The 15,604-nt window shown below is 40.4% G+C and overlaps 1 protein-coding gene across 9 annotated transcripts in view; it reads right to left on the bottom strand.

Moving 5' to 3' along the window:
* Positions 1 to 5,267: 5,267 nt before the first annotated feature.
* Positions 5,268 to 15,604, bottom strand: part of LIMCH1 (LIM and calponin homology domains 1) — a 110,726-nt gene continuing 100,389 nt past the window's right edge. For all 9 annotated transcript variants that reach the window (XM_017744491.1, XM_017744494.1, XM_017744493.1 and 6 more), the window contains 4 exons: positions 14,431 to 14,508; positions 11,793 to 11,901; positions 10,835 to 10,937; positions 5,268 to 8,335 (listed from right to left, as the gene is read on the bottom strand). In XM_017744491.1, the coding sequence (XP_017599980.1) occupies positions 8,310 to 8,335; positions 10,835 to 10,937; positions 11,793 to 11,901; positions 14,431 to 14,508 (316 nt within the window). In that variant the 3' untranslated portion in view covers positions 5,268 to 8,309. The remainder of the gene's footprint in view (positions 8,336 to 10,834; positions 10,938 to 11,792; positions 11,902 to 14,430; positions 14,509 to 15,604) is intronic.

Genomic DNA, 15,604 nt, shown 5'->3' with positions numbered 1-15,604 from the left:
ATAACAAGAGGGGAGAAGTGCTACAGCTCCACCATTTACCTTCTGAGAGCTTGATCCTCATTGAAGTAGTTTTTCCAAGATAGGCAAACAGTTCCTGGAAGTTGGGATGCATGCCTCTTCTGCATCCAATGATTCACTCGCCTTTCCATTTTACCTTGCCTATAGCTGGTAGGAACTCAAGTTGATCACTTTTTGCATCAAAGTTTACCAAGTACAATGCAAGTCTTCAGCTCCTGGGGTAACAACACATGAGGGTTATTGTCAGCTGGAAGTGTGTGAAAACAGCCACATGCTTGAAGAGCCTTGACACAGTAAAGAAAAACATATCTACATGTTTAATTATATTCGTGCTATAAGCAGATTCTAAGCATTCAAGACAGAGATACTGAGAAAACCAAGTATCAGGTGATTATATTCCATCATAAACTGTTTATTTGCACCTATACCTTGTTCAGTTATTTATCAACACACAGCCCCATGTGAAAAAATACAGCTTTGGAGATATTGCACCACCTACATCACTTTGAAGAAATGCAATGGCTGCAAATGTCGCTGGACATAATCATGCAGGCTTTTTTCCCCAGATATAAACCCACCTGCATGGATGACTTGCAGCTTGTGCAAGTGAACAGCTTTCTCCTTCCCCTTCACCCCCCACCACTGAAAGGAATTACTGCAAAGGCAGTGCCACCACCTGAGCTCCTTGGAGTTTGGTTTTTCCAAAGGTTTCTCAGAAGTCCATTGTCTGAAAAGATGATTTAATGAGGCAAGCCTTGCCTCATGAACTACAAGCACCGTCCTTTTCTGTAAAAAATGTAGCGCAGTGAAGGCATCAGTTAGCTGTGATGATTTTGATTCACCACTGTGCATTGCTGCCAGGGACACACTGGCCCTCATGCTGCACAATATTGTGGTAGATGGGCTGCCATCACAGGCAGAAAAGTCAACTGTCATGATTGGTTTTGAAAAGTGCTTTTAGTTTTGATTATCAAACCACAGGTAATTACACTGGACAGTATCATCCAGTCAAGTGAAATACTGTTTTACTCAGAGAAAAAAAGCCTTAAAATTGCCTGTTTGCTAAGGACAGAAGGATATAAAAATACCAATCACAGGTTCCAGGAGAAATATAAGAAGAAACTTACCAGCAAAGATTTGCAAGAAATAAAGACTTCTATTTCTCTAAAAAAAATATTTGGAAAATGCAGCTGCTTCTCCACAAGGTAAACACAGCTGATTCTACAGCAAAATCTTCCTATGACTTTCCACATTGCTGTGGGCAAAAGCACATTAGTCACTACTCTTGAAAGAGATAATGGCTTTTCAACTGCTGTGTACCCCGGTGTATCTGTGACAAAAGCTCTGAGAGATGACAGCTTTGGCAGAAGCAAAATGGAGAGGATGAGAGTTCAGGCTGGTTGATTGGCCTCTGCCACTGCTTGCCAGCACTGCCATCGTCACGTGGATGCACGCTGAACATGTAGGTGGCATTCTAACATACGTGGTCGAAAGTGGGTTTGTGAGGCTGCAAATTAATTTTAAAATTCAGCTTTAGTTCACTGGAACAGATCTGTAATTATATCAGTTAGTGGCATAGATCCCCTACTTTGCCATAGATCCCTTCTTAATGTCATCCTACCTGTTTCAAAATAATAAGATACAAAATGCATTTAGGAGTATGGGTAAGATATGTGTTAACTGGCTTCTTTTTTACATAGAGTGCTGTCCTTTTATCCAATGTTTTAAACTCAGCTGAAGGCCTGTGAATATGTAGAACAACAAGACAGAATGCATTTCACAGGTCTATCTAACACTGCTGTCTTGATATTAAACCTATGTAAAGCCTAACTGGAACATGGCTGGGCACAGAGGGTTTGCAGGGTCATGTCTGGCTTCAGTGCAAGGCTTTCCCCCTCCAGACTCTGTAAGCAGTGTCTTCCACTCCCCAGAGACCATGACAAACCATGAGCACTTCCCTCTGCCCAAGAACGGTTTCAGTATAAACCCATGGAACCAGGAAGGGCACCAAAAAGCATCAAATATGAGCCAGGCCAAATGTCTTCTAAAAAACCTCCAGAACACCAGTTCACGAAACAGTTCAGAGTTTCACCCTCAGGCTGGAAATGATCTGAGTGTTATCATTGTGTATCCATCAAGAACAACTTCAAACTGAGACTTGGTAACAGCACAAAGTCCAACACAGAAAGCCCATCCTGCAATCTAGTCTACTTCAACACATGAGTATTAATTAATTGACCACGCAGATGCCAAATCACTGGAATTCATTTTTCCTAAGAAAAGTTTGTAATTAGACTAACCCCCGCCCCCCACCCCTACATTTAACATCTTTTGGTAAAATAGCCACTTTGTTCTCACCTGGCAATGTTTAGATGTGGTCCCAGAAAACTGCATTTGGAGGTGACACCTTCAATCTGAATGATAGGGACATATTGCTATATGGGGGATTATGGCAACACCTCCTTGGAGTTGTGCACACTCACAAAGTTCTATAAACCACCCCAAAGACAACCAAAGAGCACCTGGCCACTGGAAAATAGGGGATAGCCATTGCAAACCACCCAAGTCCAGGTCTCTGGAACAGCTGTTCCAGCATTACAACAAGGAGTTTCCAGAGATGAGGATAGCACGTCTCTGTTTCTGTGCTTGCAGTTGGAGTGGTTTTGTCTTTAATCAGACGTAATAGAAAAAAAGGAATTTTTAAAATCTTGCTTTCTTTTCCTGTTTGATAAATTCTGTTATTTCAAGGAAAGATTTGCAGTCTGGTTAGTTTTGATTTAGTTTCTAGATCCATGACTGGCTTGTGCAGGTTTTAACCAGCAGGTCATCTGCTTAGAAAAAAATACATCTGTGAACTATGGATGTGGCATTAGCTAAGAGAATTTACAGCACATCACATGCAGTGAAGCAGATGGACTCCATGGATGAGTTAACAGTGACTTATAAGATTATCTTAAATAAGGGAGAGGTTTTCTTCCTAAATGGCTTAAAACCCCATATGCTTTGGGGTTTAGCTAGCTTCACTAGCTACTCTTGCAGAGCATGGGTTTTTCCGTAAGATCTACAGAGCAGCAGCTCCCTCTTGCATGTTTAACTGATGCTACATTTTATAAAAAAAATGAACTAGAAAAGAGACACTCCCCCAACCTCTCAAATACCACCCCCCCCATACCATAGGACGAGTCACATCCTGTCCTGTACCTTCTATCTCTTTTTCTTGGGCTCTTATTACTTGAAAAACTTGAGCAGCTTCCAGTTTAGTCATTTCCCCTTATCAGGAAATTCAGATGAAATTACATTCCCACCGGAGGCTTTTAAAACTATATAGGACCTGTTTGCCTTTACAGGAGATATTTTACTGACATTTTTGTTTTCCCATCCAAGTGGTGGTCATCTGCACTCTTTGAGTGCCCATAACCCCTTCTGATTTTCACTGCAGATGTGTCTCTGTCATCTTGTTCCCCAGTTACCCAACCTGGTAAAGGGGAGAAAAGGACAAGCCTCCACTTTGCAAAGTTTATTAAGTAACTACTTAACCAGCCTCCCATTACCAGGAAGGGGACCCATCTGAAACCACATCTTTGCTAAACTGGGCAGCAAGAACTGTACCTAAAGCTAATTTTCTAAAAAAAGTGGTAGCTGCCTGCTTTTAACTATGCTCCAGAAGAGTTTTCTGGATAAGGATTACTCACAAGGTAAGCAAGTTACTGATGTTCATCACCTGTGCCTAGAGCCTCCCACAGCTACCAGCACCTGGCTGTGCTCACTGATGACCAAAACACCTGCTAAGGAGAGAAGAAAAATAAGCAAAACAAAGTGGGTTGAATGGAGGAAACTGAGCCTTTGTCCTGACAGTCCACAGTGGGGGGAAAGGGAGGGATGGAGGCATCACACCTGGACAGGATGTAGAGGAGACACATCCCATTTTGCATGGGGTATCCTCTGCTCTGATGTTCGAACCTTAGCTGTAACAGCCCACTCCTCTCTCCCATCACCTCCTATTTCTTCCATATGCCCTCAGCTTCATCCCACTGCTCAGCAAGCCACTGTCCTCTCCTGGGGCATGCCAAGGCCCTGTTAGCACAGTGGTTTCTCTCGGGGCCCTCCAGGCAGCCTTTGCTACCTGCAGCTGAAGGTCCTGGGGAGATGAGCAGGTGATACAACTCCCCTTTTACAAGGTATTCAAAATTATTTTGCCAGGTGAGTGCACCCCCAGTGGTTCCCTTTTAGGATCATAAATGACTGTGCAGGTCACATTCATTACAAAATAGTAATAATAATAACGATAATATTACAAAAAATCCTACCAGGATTGCCACCATTTACCCTGGCTCATAAGGGTCACAAACAGTGTTTGTCTGTGTGCCCAGCAGCCTTGGTGCAGAGCTGCTGGAGCAGAAATTGCTGCCTGACTGCCTCCAAATGCAGCCTCAGAGCAACCTCCAGCGGCAGCGAGCTGGTCCCGCAGACGGGGCACCGATGGCACTGCTGGGAATCCCAGCATGCCTCTGCCACCACAGAGAATGCTGGCCCTCACAGACACGCAGGAATAATGTATGACCAGCAGCACTGCCATTAAGGCACCAGGATAAAAATAAAGGAATGAATGAACTAAAAAAAATTAAATTTTCAGTACATCCCCATGACTCATCTAACAGCCGAGATGCTCTACTGGCACAAACCCAAACACGTCATCCACTTAATACCCGATTAAAAAGTAGAAAAAGGGGCAGTTATTAGCTTAAAATTTTGTGTGAACTTTCTTCTGGTGACTGGACAAGTCACACACTTGTTGCGATTCAAGAATTAGTGAGATACCTCAGTACATGCAAAAGTGAGCACAGACTCCAGGATCTTTGCTATGTGGAAATGGAATTAACCAAGTACATATTTAGCATTGCCATATAGAAAGTGCTTTGTTGAGTGAAAGTCTGAGCCACAGTCCACCAACACTGATGAAAGATCTTCTGAGGACTTTGGGGTTACCTCTCTACAGTAAGCCTTCTCTGCTCATCTTTTACCACAACAGGCACACGTGCTCTTATGAATAGAGTGCTACAGCTTACAGTGGCAATCCACAGTGCATTTTGCCATCTCAGCTACGTCCTTTTCATTGTCTCATCTCATATACTAAGTCCTGGGGAGCACAGCTTGGCTCAGCCTACCCCAACCAAGCAGTAGCCTCTACTCTGCAATCCAGGTTCATGCAACAGAAGTTAGTTATAATAAGTAAAATCAACACCACCAAAGGTAATCAACATTTTATTTATAAACATACATTTACTATAAAAGCTGTTGAGTTTTAGACAAGTTTTCCTAATTTCCAGAGGCATTTTAGAATAAATAAAATAAAGGGAAGATTAGCATAATTGGTATTCAACATTAGCCCCAGCTAGGACAGCAATCCTTGTCCCTGAATGGACATGCAGATAAGGATGGTCCTCTTCCGGTTCACCAACCTTTACGACATTCACTGAAAACTACAGGTGTACTGCATCAATAACACTACATAGCAAGAGTAGGGAAAAAATACACCATGAAAATGGGCTTGTAAAATACAGATGGGTTATGACACCTGTTCAGATTCTCTGAAGTAGTAAGAGGCTAAATAAATTCCAAAACGCCTAAAACCCATTACATACATCGTACTTGCTCAGTAATAATAAATCATTTTTTGCAACAAATACATTTACATTGCAGTTCAAATGTAGGAAAGTGTTATTTTTTTCTGTTGCCAAAGTTCCTGATTAGAAATGTATCATATTAATGTGTTTAAACTGGAAGAAAAACGAAAAAAAGTCTCAGCCTGAATGAATTTGCCATGTAAGATTCCAGACGGAATATAAAATCAAACATAAGAAGTTGGCATGTATGATTCAGGAAACTGTTGAAAATTATTCTGTGCTGGTGAATAGACGTTCATTGGGGAAAAAAATTGTCATCGTTGAGCGCTGCATCATTTCGCTTTACGTACAACCAACTTTGCTAAAACATGCATATACAAAACTACCTGATAGACACTGGGATCAATTCCTAAGCAGCTCCAGAGACCCAGTGATGTGTCTGCAGTGCGATGCAATATCCCTCCCCCCTCGTTCATGCACTTTATCCCAGCCATGCTCCTAAGCCCTTTGGGCACTTATCCCTACAGGAATGAGAAGCGAACTTGACCTCTGAGACAACCAACCCTTTGATACACTTGGGAACTGATTTGCACATCTAACTCTATCATGTGGGTGAAGCAGTGCTAGAGGTTCATATCCAACAGATGCACAAGCATGCACAGTCTCATTTAAAAATTAGGTCCAGACATTATATATTCACATATCCTTAATGCAGCGCATGGAGTTACACAGATGTACTGCATCAGTTACGAAATCTGCTTCTTGAATTTCCATGTTACGCATTCTTTGTGGAAAAATGTTATAACAACCACAAGCAAAGAGTAAGCATCCTTGTTATCAAAACCCTTTAACAGTAAATCATGCAGGTGGTTGATCAAAATACAAGATATCACTTTTAGTTTCAAAACATTTGTCTGATTTATTTTTTTTTTTACTTAAAAATATTCCCCAGGTGAAGTCCATAAAGGACTTCAGCTTTTTGGATTTATTGCATCCATAAGTCATTGCTGACTGTGTGCAACAGCTTTGCATTTTATAAGGCACAGTATTAAGGAAGTAACATGTAACTTTCCAGGAGATAGTCACAATGTCCTCCAATGACATCACACGTGTGTGTTTGATGACACGCAGTTTTGCATGGTTATGCAACTCACTTGCAAGCAATTGTCTAGCATTTCAATAAATAATTGCTATCTAGAGAACAACTCAGAATTATTGCTTCCCTAATAACCACTTCATTTCTATTTACCCACACATCAAAAGACAACAGATATGCACATAGATAGAAGAAATCTCTACTCATTTAGTTTTATTGTGGTTTTAAGGCAGAAAAAGAACTTTTTTCCCTCCATTTGAAGATATTTTCAGTAACAGTTTACCAAAAAGAGCTAGGATATTTTACAGTTACAACACATTCCCTAACTTTGTCTGTGTATTGTAGATACCTGCTGAACCCCTGTTTCAATGAGCTGCTGGATCACTTTAGTAAGGAGCACATGCTTAATCAAAGAGCACAAAGGAACACTGTACCAAACACAGGCAAGGTAGTTTTTCTGCCAGCCTCCTCCCTGCCCATCTTCCATACTTCTGGGTTTTGCTGACTATTTTTGGGTAGTGGATGGAGGAACACAGGCTCAAGGTCATCTAACTCTCTGCCCCAGGGGGTACCCAAACCACACGTGTTCCTCTGCATGAGATTTCAACCAAGTGTAATGTTTTCAAGTGAACAAGCAGATGTCCAACCCACTTGAATCACTGATTGGCAAGTTACATGCCAAAGAGAAAAGCTTCACCACAGCATCAAACTGCAACTCGGAGACTCACAACTCAGCCGGGTCTGCCTGCTCAGCCGCCTCTCCCCCACGTCACCTTTCATCGAGTTTAATAACAATACAGGCTGCTGAACTTACTAAGAAGGATTGCTCCTGATGGGAATTTTTCCATTGTTAATGGTATGCAGTCTTTAGGTTTAATGAAGTAATCTTTATTTCAGAGAATATTAAGCTATAGGCATGAACATTACTGAGGTACACAAACAAAAAAATCCTATGACTAAAGGTGCAATAATTTATTTGTTTGACTTCTACCCTCCATTGAAGGTAATATAAACACAAAATGCTTCAGAATTACAGGATGTATTATCAAACTAGTCTCTGTATAAAAAAAGTTATAGCTTCAGTTATAACAGAGAGGTCGTACTGTGATGTTTAGTTTTTCAAATGCACTGATTAGATGCTATCTTAAAATTACTTCTCAGCTCAAGTTGGCATATTCTATAAAGGTTCTGTAAACTTAAACTTTTTAATTGCTAGAAATATTAAAACAAAACAGCTTTATTGCATGTTTATTCTCTTATTACTTTCAAAAGAACAATGTAACAGACTGGGTATCATAAGCATACCTGAAAGGTGGTTTTGTTTTGTTTTTATAGTACTTAGGCTTTGCCATCCCAAACACGGTCATACATATTTTGCAAATTTCTTAAGGAAGCAAAAACCAACGTATTGCATTTCAAAGGAGCAGGTGCAGCTTTGTTGTGAGTTTTTAAAAACGAGATGAGAGCCATCATGTCCATGGATTCAAGCTTTTACAAGTGATTGTCTGGAGGCAGCCGATACATATGAGAAGAGAGTTCCTTCTTGAAAGTTATTAGGACTGAAAGTCATGTCACAATGTAGTTGGCTGTCCAGCAGCTGGGTAAAAAAAAACCAGAACAAGTAACTGGTTACAAATTTTAATAAACAAACATAGATTTTCCTCACATGATCTCTATGATTTAAAAAAAACCAAAAGCATCTGGAGTTACATATATTTGTGCCCTGTTTTTCCTTCCTCCTGCAAAGCTGGGGCACTAACTACTACAAAGAAGGATTCAGCATAACTCCAATGGAAATGTATTTTCCTTGCCACACATTGAATGCATTCTGCATGAAGTCTGATCTTATTTTACGCCCCAAGTACTTGTGTGTGTATTTATTTCAGGCTCTACAGCGGCAAAATAATAAAGCAAAGGACTGCTGACTCATCTTCAGCTGTGCCTAGTTTGTGTGACTCCTTGTGTTATTTGGCCATATAGGGAATCTCATTAATGTAGCTCTCACCTTTGACTTTGACACTCATCAACCTGTAACCATTCCCTGTGTTTGACATTGAATACAGAATTTCCTTCCTTGTGAGTTTTCGCTGAACAGAAACAACCTTCCAGTAAAAACCCCATCCACTTTTATCTGAAAACCAGAAATATTTTGAACCCTGGACCACTACGTAAGCCTTAATGCTTTTCTTGTTCTTTTTTGATGATTCATTTTGAACCAGAATTATTCATTTTTTCAGATAAGCTTCTGGGAGCCAAAATATTTAATCCAGATGTCCATAAGCATCTCAAAACAATACTGATTAATCCGAGGTTAGTTAGAGACCGTCACTTCTGCCCACTGCTGCACAGGTTTCAGATGCAGCCATGGGGGCAGGAAGGCACAAGCCATGCAATCAAACAACTGTTTTCATATTTTGCAGCATTATTCCCAGAACTGAAAGGCAAGACACTGACATTGCACCAGTTTATTCTTAATTTCAGGTGTGCAGTGCATCAAATTTTGTTAAAAATTGGCAACTAGCAATATTTGCAGTTCTATCAAAATCAGTCCCTTTGAATTGTCAACAACAGTTACTGTAGCTGAAATTCAACTAACTGGATTTTGAGATTCCATATGACTGGTGGACACAGCAGGAAGAGGCAATCTGTAGTAAAAATTACAAACCCTTTGCCATTATTATTCTTCAGGAGCCATACATTTTCTCAAAATCTATTTCCTCTGTCATGGACTTGGTTACCATTCTGCTGGGTATGTACAAATGCAAAACATTGTTACATGAAATACTGCATACAGTTCTGTAACGCATTTTCTAGTAATACTGCTGTAGAAATGATGATGGAGAGAGTGATTTCTACAGCATATAAGCTGATAATTTATTAGAGCCTTTATCAATCCTCAAGGGACATCACTTTTTATTTAAGCAAAAAAGGACTAAGAAGAAAAGGAAATTATAGCTTTTATACCTTCCTCTCTTTTTTGTGTAAAGATGGACGTGCACATCTGCATTTTAAGGGTCAGGACCTCATCCACATGAGGAAGGTTTATAGTATCAAGCATGAAGGGAAAAAGCTATTTATAAATATTTTGGGTTATATAAATAATGAAAAGTTGATAACATTTCTGAGCAGAATTAAAAAAAAAAAAAAAGCCAAAAAACCGATTATACAATAGCACCCTCTAGCTCTGCTGATTGAGAAGTATCTCTTTTCTGAAGCATCAGAGAAAAAGTACCCAATCTTCTTCTGGAAAAGATAGGGAGGTACCTTTCCTACTCCTGGATTTCTACAGCCAGTGCTTTTGAGAGAGAAGAAGGGAAATAGTAAGTGAAAAGAGCTCTAGATGTCCACTTATCAGTTGGAATTGTAGGCAGTGAATATACCAAATAATATTTAACAGCAAGACAACAATTGCTTCTATTGTTTTCACATCTTAACTGTTTTCCACACAGTGGAAGCCAGCTGACCAGCACTGGTGACATTGGGGTGAAGCTAAAATGTTCCAGTAATTTGGCAGCAGTCACAGAAATCCAGGACTCGGAAAGACATTTAGGTGACCTGCTCTAAGGCAGCAAAATGCATGAAGTTTTCTTTCTGACGTGCAATTGTCTGGCTCACTCTTCAAAATTAATGGTAAGCAACACTATTTAGCACATATCTGGGGATACCAACACAACGATTCTCTACGAGTTACAGAATGTTCTTAATATTTTACATGACCATTTTGTCCACAAAAGGGAGTCCTAGAGACAAAAAATGGGAACTTCTCCAAACACAGGGTCCTAGATCAGGTAGAATTATCTACATTGTCTCCTGCGATGTGAGAGATCCAAGCCTCCAGGTCACACAATATGCATGCATAGTATAGGTGTTTATGTTTATGCACAGAAATAGCCTTTAAGTCTAATAGTGCTGAGCAGAGATCCTCTGGGCAAAGTTTAATGGGCTTGGAAATCTTTTCTGATATGAGAAAATAATTAAAATGGCATGGGAAGACTCCTCTTCCCATGGCGAAGAGCCTGAGTGTCAGAGCCAGACAAACCCACCAGTTAAAACCATGGCAACAGTATTGTTAGAGCTCCCAGTACTTGGTACTTACTTCTGGATCGGATATAACAATCGTTGCAGTTAAGAAGACCATTTCTAATCCTGACATCTGTGCCACTTGCTGCATCTCCCAACTGTCCCTTGCAAATGCCACACTGTCAGTTGAAGAACAGAGAAAGTAAGACAGACCACACCCTACTACCTGTCACAACTCTTCCCAAATTTTTACTTTTGTTTCAGCAGTTCTTGGAACAGTGAGAAAAATACACCCCTAGAACTCAGCCCATACTCCTGGGGAACACTGCAAATCTGTAAGAGGGTTTTTGTAAAGTCAAAAGTGCTTAGGACTGGATTTGAGCAGCCTCCATTTACACAGAAGTGAAGTCTAATGATTATATGGGACATCTGACTTTGAGGTTGCATTCTGGAGCCAGGCCAGTTGTGATGGATAAAGCTTAAAGACGCCAGAGATATAGTCAGGGTAAATGTCTAAAATCAAAAAAGTCTTCACAAATGTCTAATATCAGCTGGGCCAGAGATAATGGAAATGGATACTTTCTAAGTTCTCTAAAAAACACTTCAGGTTATTTCCAAACTGAAACACCCCAAACCAGTCAAGAAATATTTCTAGTCAAAGCTTTCCAACCATGGGACAGATCAAAGATGGCTTTGGGACTGACTGTGTTTTTGGAAGGAAGAAAAGACCACCTAAAAAAATAACAAGGTAAATAATGTTATATTTAAAAAACAATGAGCACAATAGAGAAATTATATGATGCTTCCCCCTGTAAGTAAAGAAGCTGAGTTTGCTTGCTTGATCACAGGTTTTAGTCCAATTAACATGTCTGACTGCAAAATAACATATTAGTTATGTTATTTCCACTTCTTTACAAACACACTCAGACACAACAACCATGCAAACCCCTTGGCCCCCTCATTTTCAGTTTCACTTCCACTCTACTTGCACTGTGCATGACTCGAGATGTTTCTTAATAAAGCAAGAGACATACCCTGAAGCACTGAATATGGAAATAAAGCCCGAGTGTTTCAATAATCATGGCAGCTCCTTTTCCAAGAGGGAGACCACAGGTAGAGCAAAGCTTCTTCCCACTGACAGACCTAGGAGACAAACACGGCTGTAAGAACACAGCAACTGATGCTAAAATGGAGCCAAATGTTTAGATAGGTTTATCACCAGGGACAGGATGAGAGGAAGGAGCACTGGAGGGGTTTACATAAATACACATTGACCCTTCAGCCATGTTACTGAATCAGCCTGCACGTCTGCCTTCCAGACAGGCAAGCGAAGGACTTAAAATGCTTGAATGCACAGCAGCTCAAACACATTTCCCTGCCAGTCTGCTGTGCTAGATCAAGGGAGATGCAAGCCTCTAAACAAGCCTGGGTGGCAGGGAACCATGCCTGTGGATTCCTAGAATCACAGAATGGTTAGGGTTGGAAGGGACCTTAAAGATCATGTAGTTCCAAGCCGACTGCCACAGGCAGGGAGCCTTCCACTAGACCAGGTTATTCAGAGCCCCGTCCAACACCTCTAGGGATGGGCAGTCCACAGCCTCTCCGGGCAATCTGCTCCAGTGCCTCACCACCCTTACAACAAAAGGTTACTTAGACCTAGTCAATGCCACAGCAATTCACACAAATTACCTGAGTCAGACTCTCAGCCTGGGAATTTTTAAATTTGTTTACAAATGGACTTGCTCACTGCAAATCAGAACACAGGGATGCTATTCTTGCACCCAAACAAGCTGGTGAAGTCAATAGTGACAGCATACAGACCAGGCAGTGGCTGACTCATTTCAGCTTGGGCTGCTGCAGCCCCTTAGTACTACAACTAGTTAGACAAAACATGAAATTGCATCTCCATCTGCAATGCAAAAAATACTTCAACTCACTCCTTCAGCAGTCCTGTCTAGACCTCTCTCATAGGTCTGCAGTTGGATGACAGCTGGGTGTCAGGTTCAGAGCCTGAGGTTCAGAGCCTCAGGAATAACTGGTGCCCTTTTTCATAATGGTTTTAATAGCAGTGCAGGTGCCCACTTCTATGGGTCTCACACTCTTCCCTTCCCACCTGCCTGTCAGCCTGACAGAACTGATGCCTGGCCTAGTGAGATGAATCTGAGACCAAAAGGGATCCCCTGCCATTATGTGTCATCCGTGCTTTTTTCAGCCAGGGCTGAAACTAGGAGAGAAACTTTGCGATACTTCATGAGTTTTGAGAAGACAATTTGACAAAATCCTACCCAGATAAGCAAGTTTACAATCTCTTGCTTTAAGGTTTTGAGGCAGCAATATTATAATAAGCCACCAACGGAGACAGATCTGGACTGCAGCATAACAAAAGAGCCATTTTGGAAAAAGAAAAAAACCCAAAAACCAAAAAAAGAAGGAGAGAGAGAAAGAGAGACAGAAGCAGCAGAAAAGCTCATCACAATTAGAAAATTGTCCTTGCTTCTACTCTTGAGCCCACGATGTACACAGATAGCACAGACACATGACTGTCTTGTCGCTTCATTATCATTATTCCTTTTAGAATAACTTCGCTGTTGTTTTTTTCTCCACTCCTACAACCTTAACCCTTCTGCTTCTGTGTTATTCCTGAGTTCACCTTTGTTTTTTCTTCTTCTCCACTATCAGAGTTACTCTAAGAGCATCTTGAGAAATTTTTAAGAGTTTTCTAATGTTTTAGAGGGAAAATGAATTACATCCCATCCATTGTTTACAAAACTAAGATTTATTTCAGGAAAAGATCATGGAAAAGATTCTCAGATCAGAACATAGCTGCTAAAAAATATGAAGCAGCTATCACAACTAGCGACCTTTAGCAAGGAAATGATCTGCAATCCTACCAAAACTGCAGCTACAGTTACAAAAACATAATAAATTGTTCATGTAAAAAATTCCCAATAGCTTCATGTCAATGCAAGCGACATCAGAAAGAGGGCTTTGCTCTGCAACGTGAAGAAAAATGTAATTTAAATAGAAAGAAAAACCTGCTGTGTTCTGTGTTGTATTACTTCACCCTATTTAATAAGCAAACTGATTTTAACATACCCCAAATTATCAGTGATTTAATCAGGCTACAGTTAACATTTATTTAGAGTTGGTACACGTAACTCACTGAAAGATGTACAGATTGCTTGAGAGAATCAAATCTCTAAGAGATTAGCATGATTGTGGGCAAATTAAAAATCAGCAAAAAAGCAAAGTGCACTTCTAATTTGGAAATTAAAGAAAGAATTTCTTTTTAAATCAGCAAGTGACAATGTCTCAAGTAGACCTTACTCCTGAGCATGTGACAATGAAGACATCCTTTGGCTTAAGTGCCCTGATCTCACACTTTGACTGAAGTTTATACTGTCCCATTTCAATTTTATTGAAATTTCAATGGTCAAGCAGAGTTCTAAAGCTGCTTTCTGAACTGTGTTATTTGAAAACATAATACCATTGAAGCAGGCAAGAAATATGGGAGAGGGAGCTACATGTTTATCCCATGGACAGTTATGAATTGCAACATTTAGCAGATTTAATAGTGCATCCACATAATACTAATGTGATTTTCACTCTGGCAGTTCACCAGCAACTACAAGAAGTGTTTGGTCTGCAAAATTCCTTATTGACCTTTAGTACCTGTTGGGTGACTGACTCAGAGCAGCAGGTGAGCAGGGAGATGATGGCCCAGATCGGAAGTTCTCATGATAGCCTGCCCTAAAATACAGAAGAGAAGATGCATTACTACAGCTGAACAACAAATAAAAACAGGTTTTGTATGGAGAAATTCGAGCTAGTGAATTTCAGGATTTTTGGTTCTGAGTCTTAGTCTGCTCGCTGCTGCTCAGTCAGGGAACTCACAAGGTAATCAGCCATGTGGAGATTCCTGCCCACCCCACCAATCCATCACAGCTCCCACCATGATGAAGGAGGGTTAAGCCAAGTCACACCACACCACACCACACCACACCACACCACACCACACCACACACACCACACCACACCACACCACACACACACCACACCACACTCTCTGTTGGCCCTTCACTGAGTAAAAAGGAAGCTACCAACAGTGAAAAGTCCTTTATTTTGTTAATGGTTAATTTGTATCCAAGCTACCCTGCAAAAGTTTGGTGAGAAAAACCATGGTTTTTGTTATCAGAAATCATAGGATTGATTCAAACTCTAACTGCTTAAAACAGTTTACAGATTAAATAACAATTTTCTCACACACACAAGCAGTTTATTACGAAGAATAGGTAATCAAACCTCAATCTACATTAGTTTTGACTGGATATAACCTTCATAGAGGTAACAGGTTCTGCAGAAGACTGTGTTCATTTATATGCTAATGAAAACAGATGTTCCTTTCTCATTACACAGCTACTTTTTGTAAATATTAGGCAAACAGCTCCCACATTTACCAAAAGAATTGGTGTTACTGCTCAGTAAGGCTTACTCAAAAGCACAAGGCAAAGCAGCAAAGAAAGAAGACCTCACCAAAATTTACAGCAGAAAGAAAATACTACTCTACATGTATCTTCTTTTAAAAGGTATAATCTTTAAAGGACTAGAAAGTAGCAATCGATGTGCGTTTGGAAGATGGGGAATGAAGCTATTGGATATCAGCTTCAAAGAGGCAGACATAACCTGACATTCCCACTCTCATATTTAGCTACTTTTTAGCTATAAACGTTTGTCTCAGGAACTTAAAACAAATTAAGCATATGAAAAGTTATGCAGATATATGCTAAAAGAGCTATGAAGAAAGAGGAGAGAGGCATGTAGGAGGTGTGCTCCCTCATGAAATTGG

The sequence above is a fragment of the Corvus brachyrhynchos genome, unplaced genomic scaffold (assembly GCF_000691975.1).
Source record: "Corvus brachyrhynchos isolate BGI_N302 unplaced genomic scaffold, ASM69197v1 scaffold17, whole genome shotgun sequence".
NCBI classification, from domain to species: Eukaryota; Metazoa; Chordata; class Aves; order Passeriformes; family Corvidae; genus Corvus; species Corvus brachyrhynchos.
Note: the sequence above shows the minus strand (reverse complement) of the source record. Positions and strands in the feature narration are given on the sequence as shown.